The sequence below is a fragment of the Typopeltis vanoorti genome, chromosome 7, assembly GCF_054136105.1.
Source record: "Typopeltis vanoorti isolate ZY-2024b chromosome 7, IOZ_Tvanoo_1.0, whole genome shotgun sequence".
Classification (NCBI taxonomy): Eukaryota; Metazoa; Arthropoda; class Arachnida; order Uropygi; family Thelyphonidae; genus Typopeltis; species Typopeltis vanoorti.
Genome location: NC_143555.1, coordinates 123,867,015 through 123,890,335, shown reverse-complemented (window position 1 = coordinate 123,890,335; position 23,321 = coordinate 123,867,015). Strand labels below are relative to the sequence as shown.

The window sequence follows — 23,321 nt, the reverse complement described above, 5'->3', positions numbered from 1 at the left end:
TTTTTTTATCCTTGCACACAACCTCACCACATGCCTCTCTGGCAGAATCAATCAATGTTTTCTTCAGAGTTTGCCACTGAATCTCCAAGGTTTGGTTCCTGTTCTCAAACTCTTTCATTTTTTCTTCAATATTCTTTGTGTATTTTAGTCTACAGTTCAAATCTGAGAGCTGCTCAACTTTTATTCGCTTTAAAACTTTCTTACATGTTATTCTTTTCAATATGAAATTCAATTTTATCCTGCTCAAGACTAAATAGCGATCGCTTCCAATTTCAAATCCTCTGTACACTCTCGTGTTCTGCACTAGGGAGAAAACATCACTATCAACAATAACATAGTCAATGAGACTTTTCTTATTCCTTGCCTCTTCTCTCCATGTGAATTTGTGCACATTTTTATGTTGGAACATGGTGTTTGTAATAACCAGTCCATGTCCTGAGCAGAAATCCAACAGGCATTTGCCATTATTATTAGCTTTGCTCTTTTCTCCAAATTTTCTCAAAATATTTTTGTATGTCTGACAATCATTTCCTACTCTGCTATTTAGATCCACAACAAGGACTAACTTTTCCTTTTGCATTGTGTCAGTTGCTTTTTCTAAAGCATCAAAAAATTCCTCCACTTCTACCTTAGTAGAACCTTCTGTGGGACCATAGGCACAAATAAGTCTCATTGTCCAGTTCCTCATTCTCATATTTGCCCACATTACTCTATTTGAGACTGACTGCCATTCAAGAAGATTAGCCTTTTATTTTGTGTTGAATACTATGGCTACTTTTTCTTTTCCTTGATTGTCATTGCCTGAATATAACATTTTGTATTTATTGCTCAGAAAGATCTCACCAGTTTTTGCCTTTTTTGTTTCAGTCACCCCTATTATGTCAATCTGGTACTTATCTAATTCCTCAGCTAACTCCATTTCTTTGCCATTCAGGCTTCTTATGTTGATAGTACCAATCTTTAACTCTGGTGATGTTGAGTTGGGATGTGCTTTCAGATTTGTTCCAGTAGCTGATTTTTTTGCTGTTTGCCCTGGTTCCCTGGGGAAAACAATGGGGAGCTTGTTTAACTGGGCAACGTCCCAGCGCCATGAAATTTTGTCATGTTGTACCATCATTTTGTATATTGCTTTAAGCCAATAAGAATACAATTTAGTTGGCTAAATCCCAAATTGCCAGCCCATCCTCGTTCGTTCAGTATCCAGGTAGATACCCAGCACGGTGCACCACGAGAAGGTGAGGATTGGACATTAGGTCAGAAGCCCTGGTCGGTTCTCCACATTCCTTTAAAGGCTATGTGGAGGTCTCCTCTCAGTTATACAGCTTTGACCCTTACGCACCCCATTTCAGTTTTAAGAGATTTAAAAGTAAATTAATATATCTAAAAAAAGTTTTTTTACTACTATATGTGTTTTTACTTTCATATGAACATCTAATTTCATTAAAAGTGAGCAAAGTGGTAATTACAACTTCAGAAACATACCATCTGAATATTCTGGTTTAATCCTTCCTTTAAGATTTCTTTGAGGAACCATCATTATTTCAAGCAAAGGAAACCACAATGTCTAGAATAAAACACAAAATCGAACATTAATGTTAAAGACATCCATAAAAATTGTATATTTCAACAAAGAACTTATCTGAAAAGTCATTAGACTACAAAGAAAGGGAAGAGAATGTGTGTGTGTCCTGTGTTTTTATCTTTTGCCGAATTAAAAAAAGTTCCCAAAGTGGTGATTATATCATGCATAATGAAATTTGGACAACTATTTCTTATACTCAAAAACAATGTACCTTAGTAGATTTATTCAAGATTTGGTGGACTTGAATAGGTGCTGCACAAGTTCAGTGTCATAACCATGTATTGTAGTTACCACAAACACAGTCTGAAAAGAAAAACTGGCAAAATATCACGGTGGAACCAGATGTGCTTGTGCAACTGCTTCAGTAGCATAATGTAATATTATCAAGTTACATTTGACCCCTCTGTTAGCCATTCTCTTCCCCTTATCCTAAAAGTCAAATGTTTTGGAGAAAATACTTTTTTTTTCCCTTAAATAACCTTAATATGTAACTGAAAGTGGAAAGAATTAGTTCGAAGGAAAGCCCTTTGGCCAGCAGAGTGGGGATTCAGTATTATAAAATTAGATTTACATTAAAAATATTTCACTTAGTCTATTCTCTTTCATATTATGTGAGTTTTGCTTTCGAATCCTGCTGTGGGCATGGATGCTTGCAATTGTCCGTGGAAATACTAGTGGTGGTAGTGGGCGGCAGATGGCATTGGCATAGTTACAGTTGGTGGAGACAGAGTCGTAGAGCAGGTGGCCTCCCTCGATGAGTCCTTGGACTCCCTGAAGGCGTCACATAATAATAATAATAATTTATTTTCTATATTCTCGCCAAAGTTCTTTCTTGACAATGTTTAGCTAGTTTTACACAGTGCTTTGTTTTTCACAATTTTGTCTGTATTTTCTCAGAGCTAAGACTGATTTACTTGATAGGAACTTTTAATATGCTATTTTCTTTTCTTTTACTTCTTGAGTCCACTATGGAGTTCAGATTTTTTTCTATCCTTACAGATAACCTTACCAAATGACACTGGCTGAGTCAGTGAATGTTTTCCTCAGGGTCTTGCCACCATCAGGGACCTCACAACTAATTCTGGTAATCCATTCCACTCCCTCACTACTCTCCATGCAAAACATCTGGTCCACACATTCCTAACTAATCACACTCTTACACAACTTCCACGGATAGTACTCATTCTCTGACTGTCATAGATTTTGAAATTTCATTTGCATCAATTTTATAAAATCTCTTTAATATCTTAAAATTTTCTATCATGTCCTCTCTTTCCCCTCTATCAACTAAACTTTGTAACCCACAAAGCCTATGATTCAGCTTCCAAGGGAGTATTCCACAGACCTATCACTATCTTAGTCACTCATTTTTGAATCCTCTCTATCACCTCTTGGATCCCAAGAAACCCAGGTGACAAATCTATGCACAGTAGTCAAGATGTGGCTGAATCATAGCCTTATAAAGAGGGATAATAACTTTCCTATCTTTACTTGTCAGCATGATGTTCGACATACAAGTATATGTTACCAACTTGTGCAGTATGTCCTCTGAACTTCAACTCTTTGTCTACCATTATCCCCAAGTCCCTAGCTTCATCAATTTCCTGAAATCCAATCCCATCAATATTATTATTATTAAGAGAAACCTCCAGGGAGTCAGAGACACATTGAGAGAGGCCACATACTACACACACTAGCTATCATACTTATTCTTGAATTCATTCACACTGCTTGTACTCACAACATCCAATTGGCAATCCATTCCAATCACGCACCACCCTATGAGAGAAAAATCTAGTCCTTACGCCCCTACTTAGTGGCCTTCATTCTCAGCTTCCAAGAATGCCCTCTCATCCTTTCCCCACCCTCCATAAATTGAAATCCTGTATGACCCTTTCAGAAGTTTGTAAGCCTCAATCATATCTCCCCTCTTTCTCCTGCCTACAGTCTACAAATTCTCAATCTGTCTTCTCAATATGATACACCATATGCAACCTTTTCAACTTGAAGTGCATACATACCTTACATTAAATTGATAATCATTATCCTGTGCCTACAATGCCAATTTATTTAAATCATTCTGCAGGGTATCTATATCACCTTTATCAACTATTGCTCTTCCCAGTTTTGCATCATCAGCAAACACTGAATATCCCAACTTAAATCTTTTCCTATGTCATTGATATACAATTAAAGAGCAGTGGCCCTAGTACTGAACTCTGAGGTACTCCACTAGTCACCATTATTCTCCCAAATTCTACTCCTCCATATCTAATCTCTGGTGTCTTGTCAGTCAACTGCTATACTTACTACTAGTCTCATATCCATTCCCATCCTCTCCTATTATTTTAATAGTTTTTCATGTGGTATTCCATCAAATGCCTAGGCAAAGTAGAGCAGTATCATGGTGTAGCCATTATCTTTATCCAATTCTGTGGTCACTTTATTATAAAATATGAATAAGTTACTAAGACAGCACCTACCCTTTACAAAGCCATGCTGCACACTATAGAGTATCACATTCCTATCCATCCACTGTTGTATTTTACCTTTCACCAGCTTTTCCAATACTTTAACAATCGCTCCTGATATACTGACTGGTCTGTAGTTTGCTACCTGTCTTGCAGCCACCTTTATGCAATTTACTACTATCTTACCCAGTTTCCACTCTTTTGAAACCCTGCCAGAGCTGAGACTTAGATTGAACAACTTTGTCAGAGGAAATGCCAATTCCCTTGCAAGTTCACATAATACATGGGCTGATATGCCATCCTCTGTGTCACATCAGCAAATGTAAAATCTTCACCTGGATGATACACCTTTATAAAATGATCACTCAGCTATTTCTTTTGGCTTAAATTGCCTTCCTACCATAATTATTTTTCCTCTTGCTTGCTACATAACGAAAAACTCTTTTAGGTTTATTTTGACCTGTTTAGCTAATTCTCTCTCATAGTATGATTTGGCCTTTCTTACCATACTAGTCACCATTCTTGCTTGCACTTTGTACTGCTTGTGAGTATGCTGATCACTTTTTTCTTTATATTCCCTCCACAATGTTTTCTTTTTTTGTAGTTCTTGCTTTATATCCCTACTCATCCACTTAATTCCAACTTGGTTTCCTGATCTTAGGTATGCAGTCTGATACTGCTGCTTTCAAGTAATCTCTGACCACTTGCAATGCACTACTAACATTCTTTTCTTTTAGCATCTCATGCCATGGCACTGTTCCAAGATGACTCCTGAGTCTCTCATAATTCTCTTGAATTTTCACATGTGAAATTCTCTTGACAGAGAATTTCACATGTTTGGCAATTTCCCAGAACATGGTCTGGGAAATTGCATGGTCACTCTCTCCAATTGGAGGCAGAGTGTCTACCTTGGTAATGGATACATCTTCTGATGCTATTATCAGATCCAACACTCTCAAACCCCTTGTCCCCTCTATAACATGTTTCATGTAATTATCCCTTAGCAACTGTATAAATCCTACTTCCATCTTGCCACATGCCCACATGCATGTGGCAATCCCACATGCCCCCTTTCCTCTCTCCAATTAATGTCTGTATAGTTAAAGTCTCCCATAATAATAATAATTGTTCGGCCTACACTCATTGTGCTAATCTGCCGATACATGGCATCTTCTTGTGGACCCCCTGGTCTATAGCAGCACCCAACAACATATTCTGTCCTATTTACCTCTATCTCATACAAGACAGTCTCAAATGAACCATTTCCCTCAGACCTAAAATCCTCTTAAACTTGTAATTTTGTTGGTTGTAATTCTTCAGCTATCATCAGCAATAACCCATCTCCTGTCTTGTTCCCTCTATCCTTCCTGAAAATACAATACCCTTTAAATTCTATCCCTGTAACAATATTTTCAATTAACCAGGTCTCACTGATGCCTATAATTTTTGGCCAAGTCAAGCTGACCAATGCCAAAAACTCCTTACCCTTATTCCTGATACTTCTTGCATTCATGTACATGCATTTCAACATTTCTTTGTACCTACAGTCACTCTTGTGTAATGTCATTACCAACCCATTCAAATTGGAAGCCTGTGAAATCCCATTTGGCATTGCATAACCATTACTGTACACATGCTCATTTATCACAGGGGTGGCCAGACACATGCTTGATTTCATCTTCCCTAACATCTCTACTTTCCCTGGTTTTGCACTACCACACTCTCACTAAACAACACTTTCTCCAAACATCTAATTCCAAAACCATTTAAACGTAGTCCATCAAGAATGTATAAGTCCTTTCGTTCATCAAATTCACTTCGTACATCAATAAACTGCACATTTTTTTGTCTTCATTTTGGTAACACTATTATGTCAATCTGATGCTTATGCTTATCTAATTTTTATGCTATTTGCATTTCTTTTCCATTGATGCTTCTTATGTTGATAATACCAATCTTGAACTCTGCTGATGCTGAGGTGGGATTTTTCCTATAAATGCTTTTCACTGTATGCTGTAGTTCCCTGATGAAAACAACAGTGTGTGTATGTGGGGGGGGGGGGATTTGTTTAACAGAGTGATGCCACAGTCAGCATGAAATTCTATCATGTTGTACCACATTATGTTGGTTTAAGCCAATATTCAATATCCAGGCAGATACCTACTAACAAGGAGAATGAGATGAGGACTGGACAGCTCTTTCACAGAGAACTTAAATATCTGCACTATACTTTCTTGGCCAATGGCTACAATTCCTATAAAATAGATAAAATACTGCATTGCCCCATTCTTCTTCCTCCTCTAACACATAAGAACAAATCATCACTATTCCTATTCCCTATGTCAGAGGTACACCAGAAAAGATAGCCAAAGTATTAATAAACCATGGCCTTTGCACTACATTCAAACCGCATGTTAAAATAGCAACTCTGATCCAGTCCTCTAATGATAAACCTCCATCCTCTAGCATATCCTGGAGTGTATGAAGTTCTCTGTGGCTGTGACTTGGCCTACTATGGGCAGACAAGAAGATCTGTTAACATCTGGAGAAGAAAAAAAAAAAAAAATGCTACCATTATTATGGCAAGTCAGGATTGGCAGACCACACTTTGGATATCCCTTCACACACACAATTAGATGTAAGAAAACCAATGTGCTATTTAGAAGTCATTATAGGTCATTAAGATTATTTTTAGAGCCAGCCATAACTATAAAGAATTCTTCTAACCTGAACAAGTATGGTTGTATTAATTTGCCAAAAATTTGGGAGACTGTTATCTTAAGATCAATTCCTACCTAGTAGTAATACTTTTTTTTTTTTTTTAATAACATTAGAAAGCACCACATTAGGACTTTAGATCTTTTTTTAATTACAATTTGAATTGTTTCACTTACTCACTGTTGCCTGTAAACTATAACATGATGCTTTGACATCTTTTTTATAAAATAGTTTGTTTGGTGTTGTTAATACCATTAAAATAAGTTATAAATCCCAGTTATCCAGCTTTGACCCTTAATCACCTCCATTTTGTGATGCAATCGTATTTTGTATGGTATAAGAAATTTGCCCTTCATAGATACATGGCAATGGGCTTAACGCTTACTGATACCTGCAAATTCTTTCACGTAAAACATCTGAAGCGCTGAACTTCCTCCCCCACCAAAATGGCCTCTCTGGCTATACTATGTGGTTATATTCACTATTTAATCGAATGTCACAACACATTAGATACATTTTTAACTCTTAACTTCAATCTCTTAACCAAAACCCTAGAATAAAACATACTTTAGAAACTGAAAACTACTGTTGTTCTCTCCAGATTTCTAGATGATTATCTCTCTAATATTATCTTTAGAAAACCCACAAATACCAACAGAATTATGAACATTAATTCACATTACCAATACACATAAATGTATGGTTTACCAAAAAAACTAGCACACAGAGCTTGGATTATTTGCTCAAGTGACAATATACTCAATAATTAGAATACAATTTTAATAATTCCAATAATTACCATCCTAAAAAAATAAACAGACTGTTAAATCCTGTACCTAATAACAGGCAAACAGAGAGCTATTAGATTACTCCAAAACAGTAATAGTTCCTTATATTAAAGAAGTACCTGGCAAAACCAAATTAAAACTAGCTTCTCTTATCTGCTCTCCAAAAGATGAGGTTTACTCATTATTAGTACTTGGAGTATACAGGATAACATTTCCAGCCTGCATTAATAACAGTATAGTAGCAAAACGAAGAACTCCATAATTATATAGTTTTGAACCAATATGAAAAAAAGTGGATTAGCAGACAATGCACTTGATATCATACATATAATTAGATGGGAAAAAACTGCTGCTCTAAAAGACTCCAAAAATGGCATATTATTCTGGAAAATATGCCTATGATTTACAGAACACTCTTAACCCAAAGAGTATGGAAATAAAATAAACTTCCATACATCTGGGAGACTAGATTGCAATTCTATGTTTAAACCAACAAAATATTCGAATACTTGAAGAATGTCATTCTTAACATGACATAGTTCCCACTCACAAAAGGTTGTAAACTTATAGTACATTAGTCTGTGGTGGGTTAAGCATTATTTTCTATTTTTAATTTATTTCAATTAATTTTTTTTACATAATCTGAAAATCCTGGTCTGAACACCAAACAAGGAACTTTTTTCTGGCAAGGAACTTCAGGTTTCCAATAAGCAGAGCAACTTGCACACTAGGCAATAAAATTCGTTTACCACCTAAAGGCAATTGCAAACTGGGGCCCTGCCCTAGGCTGGATTTGAGCTTGCAGTCTGTTAGTTCAAGACTACTATCTATGTTAACCACTCGGCTAACCAGGCCTTTTTTTATTATTATTATTTTCGGGCTACTCCAGGGAGTCCTTAGACTCATCGAGGGAGGCGCTAAATATCATGTCCACACAACTATAGGACATTCTCACAGTATCTATCATACCTTGCCTTGAACTCGCTCACTGTCATAGCACCCACAACAGACTCTGGCAGCTTATTCCACTCATTTACCATTCTAAAAGTAAAGAACCCAGCTCTAACACCACTGCTAACCACACTCTTGCCAAGCTTCCATAGGTGTCCCCTAGTTCTCCCACCACCAGTCCTGATCTCAAAAATATCCTCTGAATTAATCTTATAGAATCCTTTTAGCAATTTGAATGTCTCAATCATATCTCCCCTTTCCGCCTATCAACCAGTCTGCAACCCACAAATCTTCAACCTGTTCTCATATGGTTCATTCCATAGACCTGCTATCATCTTAGTCACTCACCTCTGGATCCTCTCCACCTCCTCCCCATCGAGAAGGAACCGAGGTGACCAAATCTGGGCACAGTAGTCAAGATGAGGTCTTATCAAGGCTCGGTACAGAGGTACAATAACTTGCTTGTCTCTGCTCGTGAAGGTATTTTTCAACAACCAAGTGAGTTGATGAGCTGATTTAGCTACTTTCGCAATGTGCCCCCTAAACTTCATCTCCCTATCCACCAACACTCCCAAGTCCCTGCCCTCATCAATCTCTTGGAGTACAGTTCCACCCATGTGGTATACTGCTGCTAATCTTTTCACTCCAAAATGCATAACCTTACATTTTGTCACATTAAATTGACATCCATTCTCCTTAGCCCAGAACTCCAATCTATCTAAGTCATCCTGCAAGACTTTGACATCTTCTGCATTCACTATCGTCCTTCTCAACTTTGCATCATCAGCGAATAAATGAACTGTTCCACTTAGATCCTTCCCTATATTGTTAATGAACGGATTAAACAGCTGTGGTCCAAGAACAGAACCCTGCGGCACCCCACTAGTCACAGGCCGTCTTTTGGACTCCACTCCTGAATAAACCACTCTTTGATATCTCTCCATCAACCACCCACCTATCCATCTCACCAACCCTATATCCATTCCCATATGTTGTAGTTTACGGATTAGAATTCCATGTGGTAGCCTGTCAAACACCTTTGCCAGGTCCAGCAGTATCACTGTAAACCCATTTCCCTTATCCAGTTCATATCTCCCCTTTCCGCCTATCAACCAGTTTCTGCAACCCACAAATCTTCAACCTGTTCTCATATGGTTCATTCCATAGACCTGCTATCATCTTAGTCACTCACCTCTGGATCCTCTCCATCGAGAAGGAACCGAGGTGACCAAATCTGGGCACAGTAGTCAAGATGAGGTCTTATCAAGGCTCGGTACAGAGGTACAGCCGTCACCTTGTTATAAAACTTGAGCAAGTTACTCAGGCATGATCTGCCCTTTACAAAGCCATGCTGTCCCCTGCACAGTATCTCATTTTCATCAATCCATTCCTGTATTTTTCTCTTGACTACTTTCTCCAAGACTTGACAACAACTCCTGATATGCTGATCGGTCGGTAATTTGCAACCATAGTCTTGGATCCTCCTTTATGCAGTGAAACTATTTTCCCCTCTTTCCATGCCTTCGGGACTAAACCAGACCCGAGACTCAGATTAAACAACATGGTCAAGGGCACTGATAATTCCTTAGCCGCTTCAGCAAGACCCGTGCCAGTATACCATCCAATCCCACAGATGTATTCACATTAAGGTTCTGTAATAGACTATTCACTTCCACTTCATTCATCACAATTCCCGTATAAACTAATGGCTCCTTCATTTTTTCAATGTCACCACCTGGATGATATACTTTTGCGAAGTGCGCGCTCAGCAACTCCACTATATCGACTGGTTCAGTGACCTCCTTACCATCGTCATTCCTTAAAATCATTTTGCCATGTACAGTTTTTTTCTTGCTTGCAGCATATTGAAAGAACTGTTTGGGATTCTCTTTTGCTTGCATAGCTAGTTTCCTTTCATAAACGGCTTTTGCTGTTTTTACCACACTCGTTACCCTTCTGGCCTGCACTTTATACCATTCGTGTGCCTGCAAGTCACCCCCTTTCTTTAAATTCCCTCCACAGTTGTTTCTTTTTTTGCAGCTCAAGCTTAATGGTGTTATTCATCCATTTAACCCCTACTTGTTTTACTATTCGGAACCTAGGTATACAATCAGCCATAACCTCCTGTAAATGCTCCTTGACCACTTCCCATGCTCTATCGACGTCCAGCCCTTGCAGTTGTACATGCCATGGCACTGATCCAAGCAATCTCCTAAGCTTGTCATACTTGCCAGCATAGTAATTCCACAAATACCCTGTCTTAATAAAAAATTCCAGACCTTTAGCCACCTCCCAGGTCAAGACCTTATGATCACTCTCACCAATAGGTGGCAACATGGTCATATTCATTACAGTCAAATTGTGAGATGCTATTACCAGGTCAAGCACTCTCTCACACCCCTAGTATTTTCAATTACATGCTGTCTCAGATAGTTATCCCTTAATAACTGAATAAAATCCATTTCCTTCCTCACATGTGTCCTCTCCTCCTTCCAATCAATGTTACCATAGTTAAAATCCCCCATAATAATTACCCTTCTTCCACTCATTTCATCAATTTGTTTATGCATACTATCTCCACCATCTATTCCATCACCTGGTCTATAGCAGCACCCAACTGTATATTTTATTCTGCCAGTCTCAATCTCACACCAAATAGCATGAGCTCCTTTCACTATCCTGCAATACAACTTCAATTCTCCTTGGCTGCAGTTCATCAGCTATCATCAATAACACCCCCGCCCCATTTTATTCTCTCTGTCCCTCCTAAACACACTATAACCTACACATTCTATCCCACTAATTATATCATCTTTCGTCAGCCATGTTTCACTAATGCCAATAACCTGTGGCCAGGAAGAGCCAATCAAGGCCAAAAATTCTTCCTTCTTGTTCCTAATACTCCTGGCATTAGTATACATGAAATGCAGTGATCCCTTTGTCCCACCCCTATCTTGATGCGTTATTCTAAGTCCTTAGTGCTGGCTCAGGTACATTATATACATTTTTACACTCAATTGTCTCACTGATGTCTGCATATCCACTCCCCCCCCCCCTTTGGTAGTTCTAGTTTCCCTGGTTCTGCACATCCATTTTCACTTCATTCAGCAACACTTTTTCCAGTCTTCGCACAGCAAGTCCATTCAAATGCAGGCCATCCATCTTGTATAAGTCCTTTCGCCCATCAAACTCATTCCACACATCCACGAATTCCACACCACACCGTCTGCATATCCTGCGCATAATGTCATTTGCGATTATAGCCCTCCTTCTAAACTTTGTTTACTTTAATCTTTGAAAGTGTCTCGGTTACTGTTAGGTAACTGAAATATCCAAATTTCTTGGATATCATAATCCATTAAAGTTCTTCATTAACATGCAACTTAAGTCTAAATAAGTACACAGCTGATATTCTAAAAATGAATTTACATTTCATGTTTTGATCAAACGGAGTGTAAACTTCATTTCAAAGAAGAATTAGTACTATCATTTCAAATTATTTTGCCAAATTATGGCAATGAAAATGATCCACATATAACAAAACAAAGTTTAATGGATACATTTTAGCACAGATTCTAAATACTAATTTTCATTTAATTTTCTTAACATATACTTTAAAAATTTTAGCTAAATTTTTGTTTCAATTGGCTTTGAACATAATTAATTTAGTTTAATCCTTTATCCAAGTATGAGCAAACAAAGTTTGCACCTGAAAATATCTTCAGGACTGTAGCAAGGTGCAACTGCAACTCGGAGCAAAGGTGGACCAAGCTCTCATCACTTCTTGCCTCAGTATCACCCACCATGCAAAGCACATGTCCTTGAGGACATATATAATGCTATGCATTGAGGGAAGGGCCACTACCCAGACCGGTTTCCCTTTGTTCAAGTGCGGGGATACCTTTCCAAAAACTCGTAAAATCCCCTGGATCACCCAATAATGAACGACCCGCAGGATCAGAAAGTCAGAAACTCAGTTGGCTCTACACTGTGGCAGGCTCCCCCCACCACAAATGAGCAGAGCCGCTCATTTGCTCATCTGGAAGGGTAACAGCAACAGCTGTGCTTCAGTTAACTTCACAGGCTACAGCATTGCGATTCATTACCCCACCACGCAGGCCCTGGGTGACAGCAACAGCCGAGCCTCAGTTAAAACTTCATGGGCTACAGAATTACCATTCGTCATCCAAGCTTCCAACTGGTTATGACCTTTATTGAGGTCTTGTCAGTGGGAGCCAGACCCAGAGGTGGTGACAATAAGGTAGAAGCAATAGCGAGTTCTTACCTATATGAGTTGCCTACCGGTGTACCACCTTATTATCAAATTACTCTTGATTTAGAGAAAGATGTTCGAAGTTTATTTTGCACTTGGTTAGACTATAATAAGTTTAGTTTAATCCTTTATCCAAGTGTGAGCAAACAAAGTTTGTGCATGAAAATATCTTCAGGACTGTAGCAAGGTGGTGCAACTGTTGGCAACTCAGAGCAAAGGTGGACCAAGCTCTCATCACTCCTTGTCTCAGTGTCTCCCACCATGCAAAGCACATGTCCTTGCGGACATGTATAATGCTATGCATTGAGGGAAGGGCCACTACCCAGACCGGTTTCGACCTTTATTGAGGTCTCGTCAGTGGGAGGCAGACCCAGAGGTGGTGACACTAAGGCAGAAGCAATAGAGAGGGCTTGGCTTTGAACATTTTAATCCATGATCTACTGCTTGGAGAGTGGAAGTTACTATCCACTTAGTCAACCAGGCAAGATTGGCTGAGTGGATAACAAAGGAGTTATGAATAATGTGTTTGAGCCACAAACAACAGTAAATTATAAAAGTTAACAAAAAACACAGAAAGGAGGAGTAATAATGCAACTGGAAGTCTGCATAAAATATGAATTTTATGAAGACTCGACATTTTTAGCCTAGTGGCAACAATCAAAACATTGCACTACAAAAAATGTATCACTTCATAAAAAAATTATGCTGAATATCATAATCCTACATTAAGCACTTAACTGACCAATTTTGAAGACAGTTCTAAACTATCAACATATCTAACACCATCGAAGTTATGATTTATTTTGTAATTTCATTATATATATATATATATTTATAAGATTAAAATTTAACTGACTAGAACCCGAGAAAGTATAACAAAAACCTTTAATAAATCACGACTAGTTTCATCAGTATTCCAACTTCTTCAGGTGAGTAAGAAATAACATAAGACTTATAAAAATAACAAGGTAAAAAACATGGACTTTCTAGCTTAATAAAAAGAAACAGAATAGTAACAGTCATATTTGAATAAGTGACCGCATGCTACTGTTGGCATTATTAGAATGTGTGTGACAGCTAATTTTAGAGTGCCAGTATTGGATTACTGCACTATGTGAATCAGGCAAATTGTAGCTTAGATTGTTGTTCAAGTATGAAGGGTCCAGAACTATTTCTTTTGATTCTATAACATGTCTTTCAAATTCATCCTTACACATATATAAATTGGTTGTGCGGTCCCAATCAACTTGGTGTTGCCGTTCTTCGAGGTTAGAGTTTGCGGAAAGCCTTTCCAGTCAGACATGACTGGAAAGGGTGCTCGCTCGTGTTCTACTGTAGGAGATGTCACGTCTATGTTCCTCAAGACGAAGTGCAACAGATTTATCTGTCTGGCCAAAATAAAGTGGACCACAGTCGCACATAACTTTATAAACACCAGGAAAATGCAACTGGTTGTGTTTTGGTTGACTCGGAAAAGAACGAAGTTTTGGCAGAGTAGTATAGTCGGTCTTTATGTTGAATTTCTTCATAATCCTAGATAGTTTTGGGGTAAGAGAGCTGATAAATGGTAACTGTATATGAGTGATAGGGTTGGATTGATCTTCTTGTCGAGGTTGTTGCCATGGTCTCAAACGTTTAGTGATGTTACGAGATGAATATCCATTATTTAAAAAGGTCTTTTTCAGGAAGTTAAGCTTTGTTTGTAGGTCTTCTTCTATGGAAGTGAGGCATCTTGATTGATGGGCAAGGGTGGAGATGATGCATAATTTCTGAGGAGGGAAGTGATGAGAAGAGCCATGCAAATATTATTAGTCTTTGAACGATAGTCAGATTTGTCTAAGATTACAGTTGCATTCCCTTCATCAGCAGGTAAGATAATAATGTTATTGTTGTTACGAAGCTGGTGGATTGCTTTTCTTTCTGTCGGAGATAGATTATCTGTAGGACGACGACTGTTGTTTATATACTTCATTCCTTCTCTGACCTCCATTCGTAAGGAACTCTTTCTTACAAAAGTTGAAAAGGCAGCTGCACAGTTACCAAAACAAACTGTGAATCTACTTAGGATCGATGCCATCTTAACTATAAACAACAGTCATCGCCCTACAGATAATCTATCTCCGACAGAAAGAAAAGCAATCCACCAGCTTCGTAACAACAATGACATTATTATCTTACCTACTGATAAAGGGAATGCAACTGTAATCTTAGACAAATCTGACTATCGTTCAAAGATTAACAACTTATTAAGTTCTGATACCTATTCTATTCTAGAAAGTGATCCCACAAGAGAACTTCATAACCGTACAAACAATCTTCTAAAATCTACTTCTGAACTTCCTAGACACACAAGACTATCTCTTTGCTCTCTCCATCCCCTTATTCCTCATTTGTATGGCCTGCCTAAGATCCACAAGACTGACACTCCTCTAAGACCTATTGTGGAAGGTACTGACTCACCTACATATAATCTGTCTAAATATCTTGCAGCTTCTTTAAAAGCTTTTGTTGGCAATTCCTCCTCCTTCATCAAAAACTCTGAAGATTTTATCTCAAAAATTAAAAATTTAAATCTCATAGACTGACAGAGTGGTGAGTTTTGACATCGTGTCTCTTTTTACAAATGTACCTACAGATGAAGTTCTGACTCTTCTTAAGGACAAGGTTTCTAAAAAAATATTTGCTCTTCTAACTCACTGCATCAATTCTGGCTATTTCTGCTATGAGGATAAAATATATAAACAAACTAGCGGGTTATCTATGGGCAGCCCTTTATCCCCAGTCTTAGCTAACATTTTTTTGTTAGAAGATTTTGAAGATAGAGCTATTTCTATAGCTACTTTAAAACCTAAACTGTGGTTACGCTACATTAATCATATCTTCCTTATCTGGGAACATGGTTTGGAGGAACTTCAAAACTTCCTAAACTATTTAAATAATCAACATCAAAACATTAAATTCATTTCAGAACTAGAGATTAACAGCGTTCTCCCCTTCTTAGATCTAAAGATCAGTAGATCACTTGACTGTCTTAAATTTTCAATTTTTCAAAAAACCACCCACACTGATGGATATTTGCATGGCTCTTCTCATCACTTCCCTCCTCAGAAACTGGACATCATCTCCACCCTTGCCCATCGATCAAGATGCCTCACTTCCATAGAAGAAGACCTACAAACAGAGCTTAACTTCCTGAAAAAGAACTTTTTAAATAATGGATATTCATCTCGTAACATCACTAAACATTTGAGACCACGGCAACAACCTCGACAAGAAGATGAATCAAACCCTATCACTCATATACAGTTACCATTTATTAGCTCTCTTACCCCAAAACTATCTAGGGTTATGAAGAAATTCAACATAAAGACCGACTATGCTACTCTGCCAAAACTTCGTTCTTTTCCGAGTCGACCAAAACACAACCAATTGCATTTTCCTGGTGTTTATAAAGTTATGTGCGACTGTGGTCCACTTTATTTTGGCCAGACAGATAAATCTGTTTCACTTCATCTTGAGGAACATAGACGTAACATCTCCTACAGTAGAACACGAGCGAGCACCCTTTCCAGTCATGTCTGACTGGAAAGGCTTTCGGCAAACTCTAACCTCGAAGAACGGCAACGCCAAGTTGATTGGGACCGCACAACCAATTTATATATATGTAAGGGTAAATTTGAAAGACGTATTATAGAATCAAAAGAAATAGTTCTGGACCCTTCACACTTGAATAACAATCTAAGCTACAATTTGCCTGATTCACATAGCGCAGTAATCCAATACTGGCGCTCTAAAATTAGCTGTCACACACATTCTACTCATGCCAACAGCAGCATGCGGTCACTTATTCAAATATGACTGTTACTATTCTGTTTCTTTTTATTAAGCTAGAAAGTCCATGTTTTTTACCTTGTTATTTTTTTATAAGTCTTATGTTATTTCTTACTCACCTGAAGAAGTCGGAATACCGATGAAACTAATCATGATTTATTAAAGGTTTTTGTTATACTTTCTTGGATTCTAGTCAGTTAAAGTTTAATCTTATAAATGTATACATCCCGAGTCAATCCTAATTTCAATTATATATATATATATATATATATAGTAATAGTAGTTAGTAAATTGACTAAGATGGCATTTTTCCAACCCATGAGTTTGTTTCCCTCATATAATGATCACTGCAGTCTATGTAATGATAAATTTCATTACCAAACGCTATTTTTTATTTTTTGCTAAACTGTAATATAATATGAAATAAATAATAAAATGATCAAGTTCTATATATATATATATATATATATATGAGCTGGCCTGGTTGGCCAAGTGGTTAGCATATCCACTCTCCAGCCAAGAGGCTGCGGGTTTGAATCCTGCATAGGCATGGATGTTTGTGACTGTCTTCCACTTTCATACATTCATTCACCCCAGTATAGATACACTCTCCCAATATGGACTGGGTCACCATGGGAGTAGTAGACCAAAACCTCTCAAAATGGGAGAGGGCTTCAACCTGCAGTGGGTAGAAAAATAGGCTGTACATCATCATATATATATATATATATATATATATGAAATTTATCAACATATGGACTGCAATGATCATTATATGAGAGTAACAAACTCATGGGTTTTAAAAATGCCATCTTAGGTCAATTTACTAACTCATGCAAGGACCACACGAATGACAGATCTGCAACTGTTATTGATAACTACCATAGTGTGTATGATTAAAAAAAAAATCCAAGGACCTATTTATGATATGTGTGTGTATGTGTAGGCAAAAAACAGAGATAGATGGAATGAAAGAAAAGAATGAGAGGTCAGACTGGTAGTTTTAAACTGTATGGTGATGCTGTCCACTGCTTGCATTTTTACAGGCTTAAACAAAAAGTAGAGGAATGATAATGGTCAGGTTGGAAGAGCAGTACACAAAAATACTTAAAAAAAAAAAAAAAACAGAACATCTATAATCTTTAAAAGGTACCTGTGGCATGACTATAAATAATAAATTACACAATAACCACAGTAATTAACTTTAATGAAATGAAACTACAGAAATGAAATGAAACATCATCAGTGTGCAGAAACAAGCAATTAAAGGAACCAGATTACAAAGTACATACAAAAGTCGATGGTTTACCAATTAAAAAATTAGAATTAAATTAAATTAATTTCAATTAAAATCTATCTCCACCTTTGGCAAACTATTTTTAGAACCATCTAGAAGATATCTTATTCTCATCCATTCATCCCCAATCCTCTCATTGGTTTTGTTTTGTTGATTTACTATTTGGCCTCATTCTGAAAATGAACTTACCACTTTCCTACAACAGATCAATAGCGTTCACCCATATATTCAGTTCACCATGAAAAAAGAAAAGGCTGGTAGTTTACCATTCTTGGACATCTTTCTTTTACATACAGCCTCCGGTAATTGATCAACCAGTGTTTATCAAAAAAAACCTAGCTTTACTGGCAGATACACTCATCAAAAGTCTGCACATCACAACTCTCAAAAAATTGGTGTTGTCAAGTCATTAATTAATAGAGCACATAAGGTGTGCTCCCCTCCCTCAAGCTTACAAACAAGAACTTCTTACTATCAAAACGTTAATTAATGGAATTTAACTGTTACAGCTCTAATCAAATCCAGCAGATAATTAACTCCTATGTTCCAACACCTCAGGATTTTTCAACAAACCACAGGGTTCCAATCCCTTATATTTCTGGCATCTGAGAACCAATTGGTAGAATTCTGAAGAAGTATTATCTCATTCTCACATATTTTCTGATTAATAAAATTTCTCATCTGTTGCCATCTACAAAAGACAAACTGGCACCTCTATCATTAGTTGGCATTTACCAGATACCATGTGAATGTAATCTAACATACTTTGGACAAACAGGCTGCTCTGCAGAAAAAAGAATTAATGAACACCAATATTATATTGAATACAGGAAACCTCAAAAGTCTGGTCTGGCACAATATGGCATTGACACTAAACACAATATCCTTTTTCGTTGCGAAGTCCTTTTACATCTGCCAAATCTTAGTTGAAATGACTGTCTCCTCTGTCCCCCAAAAGTTTGGGAGATTCTTATCTTAAGGGTCACACCTGTATAACTGAGAGGAGACCTCCACATAGCCTTTCAAGGAATGTGGAGAACCGACCAGGGCTTCTGACCTAATGTCCAATCCTCACCTTCTCGTGGTGCACCCTGTTGGGTATCTACTTTGATACTGAACGAACGAGGATGGGCTGGCAATTTGGGATTTAGCCGACCAAATTGTATTCTTATTGGTTAAACCAAAATAAAAAATGATGGTACAACATGACAAAATTTCATGCCGGCTGGGGCATCGCCCGGTTAAACAAGGCCCCCGTTGTTTTCGCCAGGGAACCATGGTGAACAGCGAAAAGTCAGCTACTGGAACAAATCTGAAAACAAACCCCAATTCAACATCACCAGAGTTAAAGATCGGTACTATCAACATAAGAAGCCTGAATGGCAAAGAAACGGAGATAGCTGAGGAATTAGATAAGTACCAGATCGACATAATAGGGGTGACTGAAACAAAAAAGACCAAAACTGGTGAGATCTTTCTGAGCAATAAATACAAAATGTTATATTCAGGCAATGACAATCAAGGAAAAGAAGGAGTAGCCATAGTATTCAACACAAAATATGAGGCTAATCTTCTTGAATGGCAGTCAGTCTCAAGTAGAGTAATGTGGGCAAATATGAGAATGGGGAACTGGACAATGAGACTTATTTGTGCCTATGGTCCCACAGAAGGTTCTACTAAGGTAGAAGTGGAGGAATTTTTTTACGCTCTAGAAAAAGCAACTGACACAATGAAAAAGGAAAAGTTGGTCCTTGTTGGGGATCTAAATAGCAGAGTAGGAAATGATTGTGAGACATACAAAAATATTTTGGGAAAATTTGGAGAAAAGAGCAAAGCTAATAATAATGGCAAATATCTGTTGGATTTCTGCTCAGGACATGGACTGGTTATTACTAACACCATGTTCCAACATAAACATGTGCACAAATTCACATGAAAAGAAGAGGCTAGGAATAAGAAAAGTCTCATTGACTATGTTATTGTTGATAGTGATGTTTTCTCCCTGGTGCAGGACACCAGAGTGTACAGAGGATTTGAAATTGGAAGTGATCACTATTTAGTCTTGAGCAGGATAAAATTGAATTTCATATTGAAAAGAATAACATGTAAGAAAGTTTTAAAGCGAATAAAAGTTGAGCAGCTCTCAGATGTGAACTGTAGACTAAAATACAGAAAGATTATTGAAAAGAAAATGAAAGAGTTTGAGAACAGGAATCAAACCTTGGAGATTCAGTGGCAAACTCTGAAGAAAACATTGATTGATTCTGCAAGAGAGGCATGTGGTGAGGTTGTGTGCAAGGATAAAAAAATCAGAACTCCCTGGTGGACACAGGAAGTTAAAGAGGCAGTGAAGGAAAAGAAGAAAGCATATCAAAAGTTCCTGTCAAATAAGTCAGCTTGTGCTCTTAGTGAATACAGAGACAAATGCAAGAATGCTAAACACTGTGTAAAATTAGCTAAACAAAAGTCATAGGAGGACTTTGGCAAGAATATAGAAAATAAATATCAAGAAGGTGGCAAAATATTCTGGAGGTTGTTGAAGAAGCTTAGGAATAGAGGAAAGATGCTGTAAAAGGAGTTAGAGATGATAAAGGTGACATGAAGACAGGAGAAAAAGATATCCTTGAAGTATGGAGTAATTACTTTGAAAAACTTCTAAATGAAACAAGCAGTGATGACAGCACAGTGGTAAAAAACACGGACCAGGCATGCAGTCAGGAATACATATCCATACTTGAAGTAGAAAAAAGCCATCAAAGGCTTGAAATGTGGAAAGACGGCAGGAGTAGATGATATTCGACCAGAAATGCTGAAGTATGGTGGTATAAGAGTCTTACAGTGGCTACACTGCATAATTCAGAAAGCCTGGACAGAGGAACAAATTCCCGATGATTGGAGTAGAGCTCTCATAGTAGCAATATATAAAAAGGGAAATAAAACTGAATGTGAGAATTATAGAGGTATTTACCTACTGAGTGTTACTGGCAAGATCTATGCAAGTATACTTGAGAAACGGTTGAGAAGAATTGTGAAAGATGGTGAAGAAAAAGCTGGATTTCGTCCAAATAGAGGCTGTTAGGATCAGATCTTCACTTTACGACAAATAGTGAGGGAAAGCATGGGAATATAACAAAGATCTGTATTTAAGTTTTGTCGATTTGGAAAAGGCATATGACAAGGTGCCAAGAGAGAGAGAAGCTATTCAATACGCTGCAGTTATATGGTGTCAATGGGGCATTATATCAAGCAATACTTAGTCTTTATCTGAGTTGTAAGTCAGCAGTTAGAATTGAAGTACAGGAAGATGGTTTAATGTTAAATCTGGTGTGAGACAAGGATGTACATTATCCCCTCTGTTATTCATTATCTATATGGATCACATTATGAAGGAAAGTGGTATTAAACATGATATCAGAATTGGAGATGTTAATGTCAGCTCTTTGCTTTATTCAGACGATGTTATACTCCTAAATAAATCCACTAGAAGTTTGCATGATTCCCTGACTCAATTGAATAACTGTTGTAATAGATATGGTATGAAGGTCAGCAATAAAAAGACAAAGACAATGAAAATAGGCAGAATCATTGAAAATGTCAACTGTGCTGTGAATGGAGAACCTGTGGAACAAGTAAAACATTTCAGCTACTTAGGCACGATTTTTACTGAAGATGGTAAATTAAATATAGAAATAGACAACAGAATCAGCAAAGCTGGTATGGTGGGAAGTCAATTGAATAAATTCATATGGAATAAGAGAGAAATTAGTCGGAACACTAAATTAGCTGTATACAAGACAGTGTTCAAACTAGTTTTAACTTATGGATCTGAGAACTGGGTCAGAAGTAAAACACTTGACCAAAGACTAGAGACCGCAGATATGAGAGTCCTGAGAAAGATTAGAGGCGTGAACAGATGGCATCAATGGCAATATCATATTAAAAATGAGGATATTAGGAAAGAACTTGTTCATTGTCAGTCTCCAGGAATGCGTTAGCAGAGCCAATCTCAGGTGGTATGGTCACTTAAATAGAATGGGAGAGGAAAGATTAGCAAAACAAGTGTTCTCTGCCAAGTTGGCAGGAAAACGACCTAGAGGAAGACCAAGATATAGGTGGATTGATACGGTACAAAGTGCCTTAGACGACAGAAATATAAGATCTGATAATGTTGGAGTCTTGACAAGTAACAGACTGATTTGGAGGAAAATTGTAGATAGGAAGTTAGTAATGATGTAATTTTTTCATGTAGTACTGTCATATCCTGTACACCCCTTGAGGGTACATGGCAGGAATTTGATGATGATGATGATAGTTTTTAATAATATTTTTTAATAATATTATTAAAAATATTAATTTATAGCACACAGCAACAGTTTTAATTGGTAAACTACTGACTGCAGTATGTACTTTGTAATCTGTTCCTTTGATTGCTTGTTTCTGCACACTGATGATGATGTACTGTAATTTTCAGTACAAAATATCTGTACTTTAATTTCATTAAAGTCAATTACTGTGGTTATCATATAATTTATTATTTATAGATGGATAACATCAAGGAAACCTTATCAATGCTTGATGTTATCCAGCATCAAGTATTGATAAGGTTTCTGATTTATCACCCAAATTTTGTGAAAACAATATTCTAAGGTTAAGATTTATAGAATTTATGTATTTTTACTAGTAGTGCAAGCAAGAAGTAGGTCTTAATTGGAAAAAGGTTTTGTGGAGCCAAGTTTTTAAAATGGATGTGATGTGTGCTAGAAAGCCTAGGATGAGATCTGGTATTTGAAAGGTAAAGGAAGGAAAGTTTAATCTTTCTTGTGGGAAATAAGTTATGACTGTGTTTTGGAAGCAGTGAAGTTCACAAGATTGTCCTTAACTTACTGGAAAATCACAAGGAGATCAATGTTTATGGAAGATCTTAAAGCTTAGAATGTTTGAGCAATACCAGATTTGTCAAATGAAGAAGATTCAAGCATTGCATTGCTACTAGCAAAATTATGGATAGGATTTCAGGGGTGAAAAGAAGATAATTTATGTGTAGGAGAGAGTGCATGGCAGCATATGTTGGAATATGAATGAAGAGAGGACTAATCAACATGACATGCAGTAAACAACCAGAGTAAAAATTGGCTAAGTTTCTTCTGGCAAGACGAGGAAACAGGATTGCTACTTTCCTAAATTAGAAGACAAATGCAGGCTCCCTCGGCCCTCTATTTTTTTTTAAACCATTACTTTTCATAGCATGAACTATTTAATTTATTTCTCACGACCACTACATTTACTGGGAGAATGCTTTTTTTCAGATGCACCATAATCAAAAGGCACATTATTCATAGGTACAAGTGTAAACATAGTATGATTTCCTATGTTTACACTTGTTTTAAATAATACATTTTGCTGTTCTCTA

At 37.3% G+C, this 23,321-nt stretch overlaps 1 protein-coding gene across 1 annotated transcript in view; it reads right to left on the bottom strand.

Annotated features, from left to right (window-relative positions):
- Nucleotides 1–23,321, bottom strand: part of Vps8 (vacuolar protein sorting 8) — a 519,719-nt gene that overhangs the window by 51,561 nt on the left and 444,837 nt on the right. Inside the window, exon 35 of the mRNA XM_090395104.1 lies at nucleotides 1,483–1,564. Coding sequence (XP_090251230.1) covers nucleotides 1,483–1,564 — 82 coding nt within the window. The remainder of the gene's footprint in view (nucleotides 1–1,482; nucleotides 1,565–23,321) is intronic.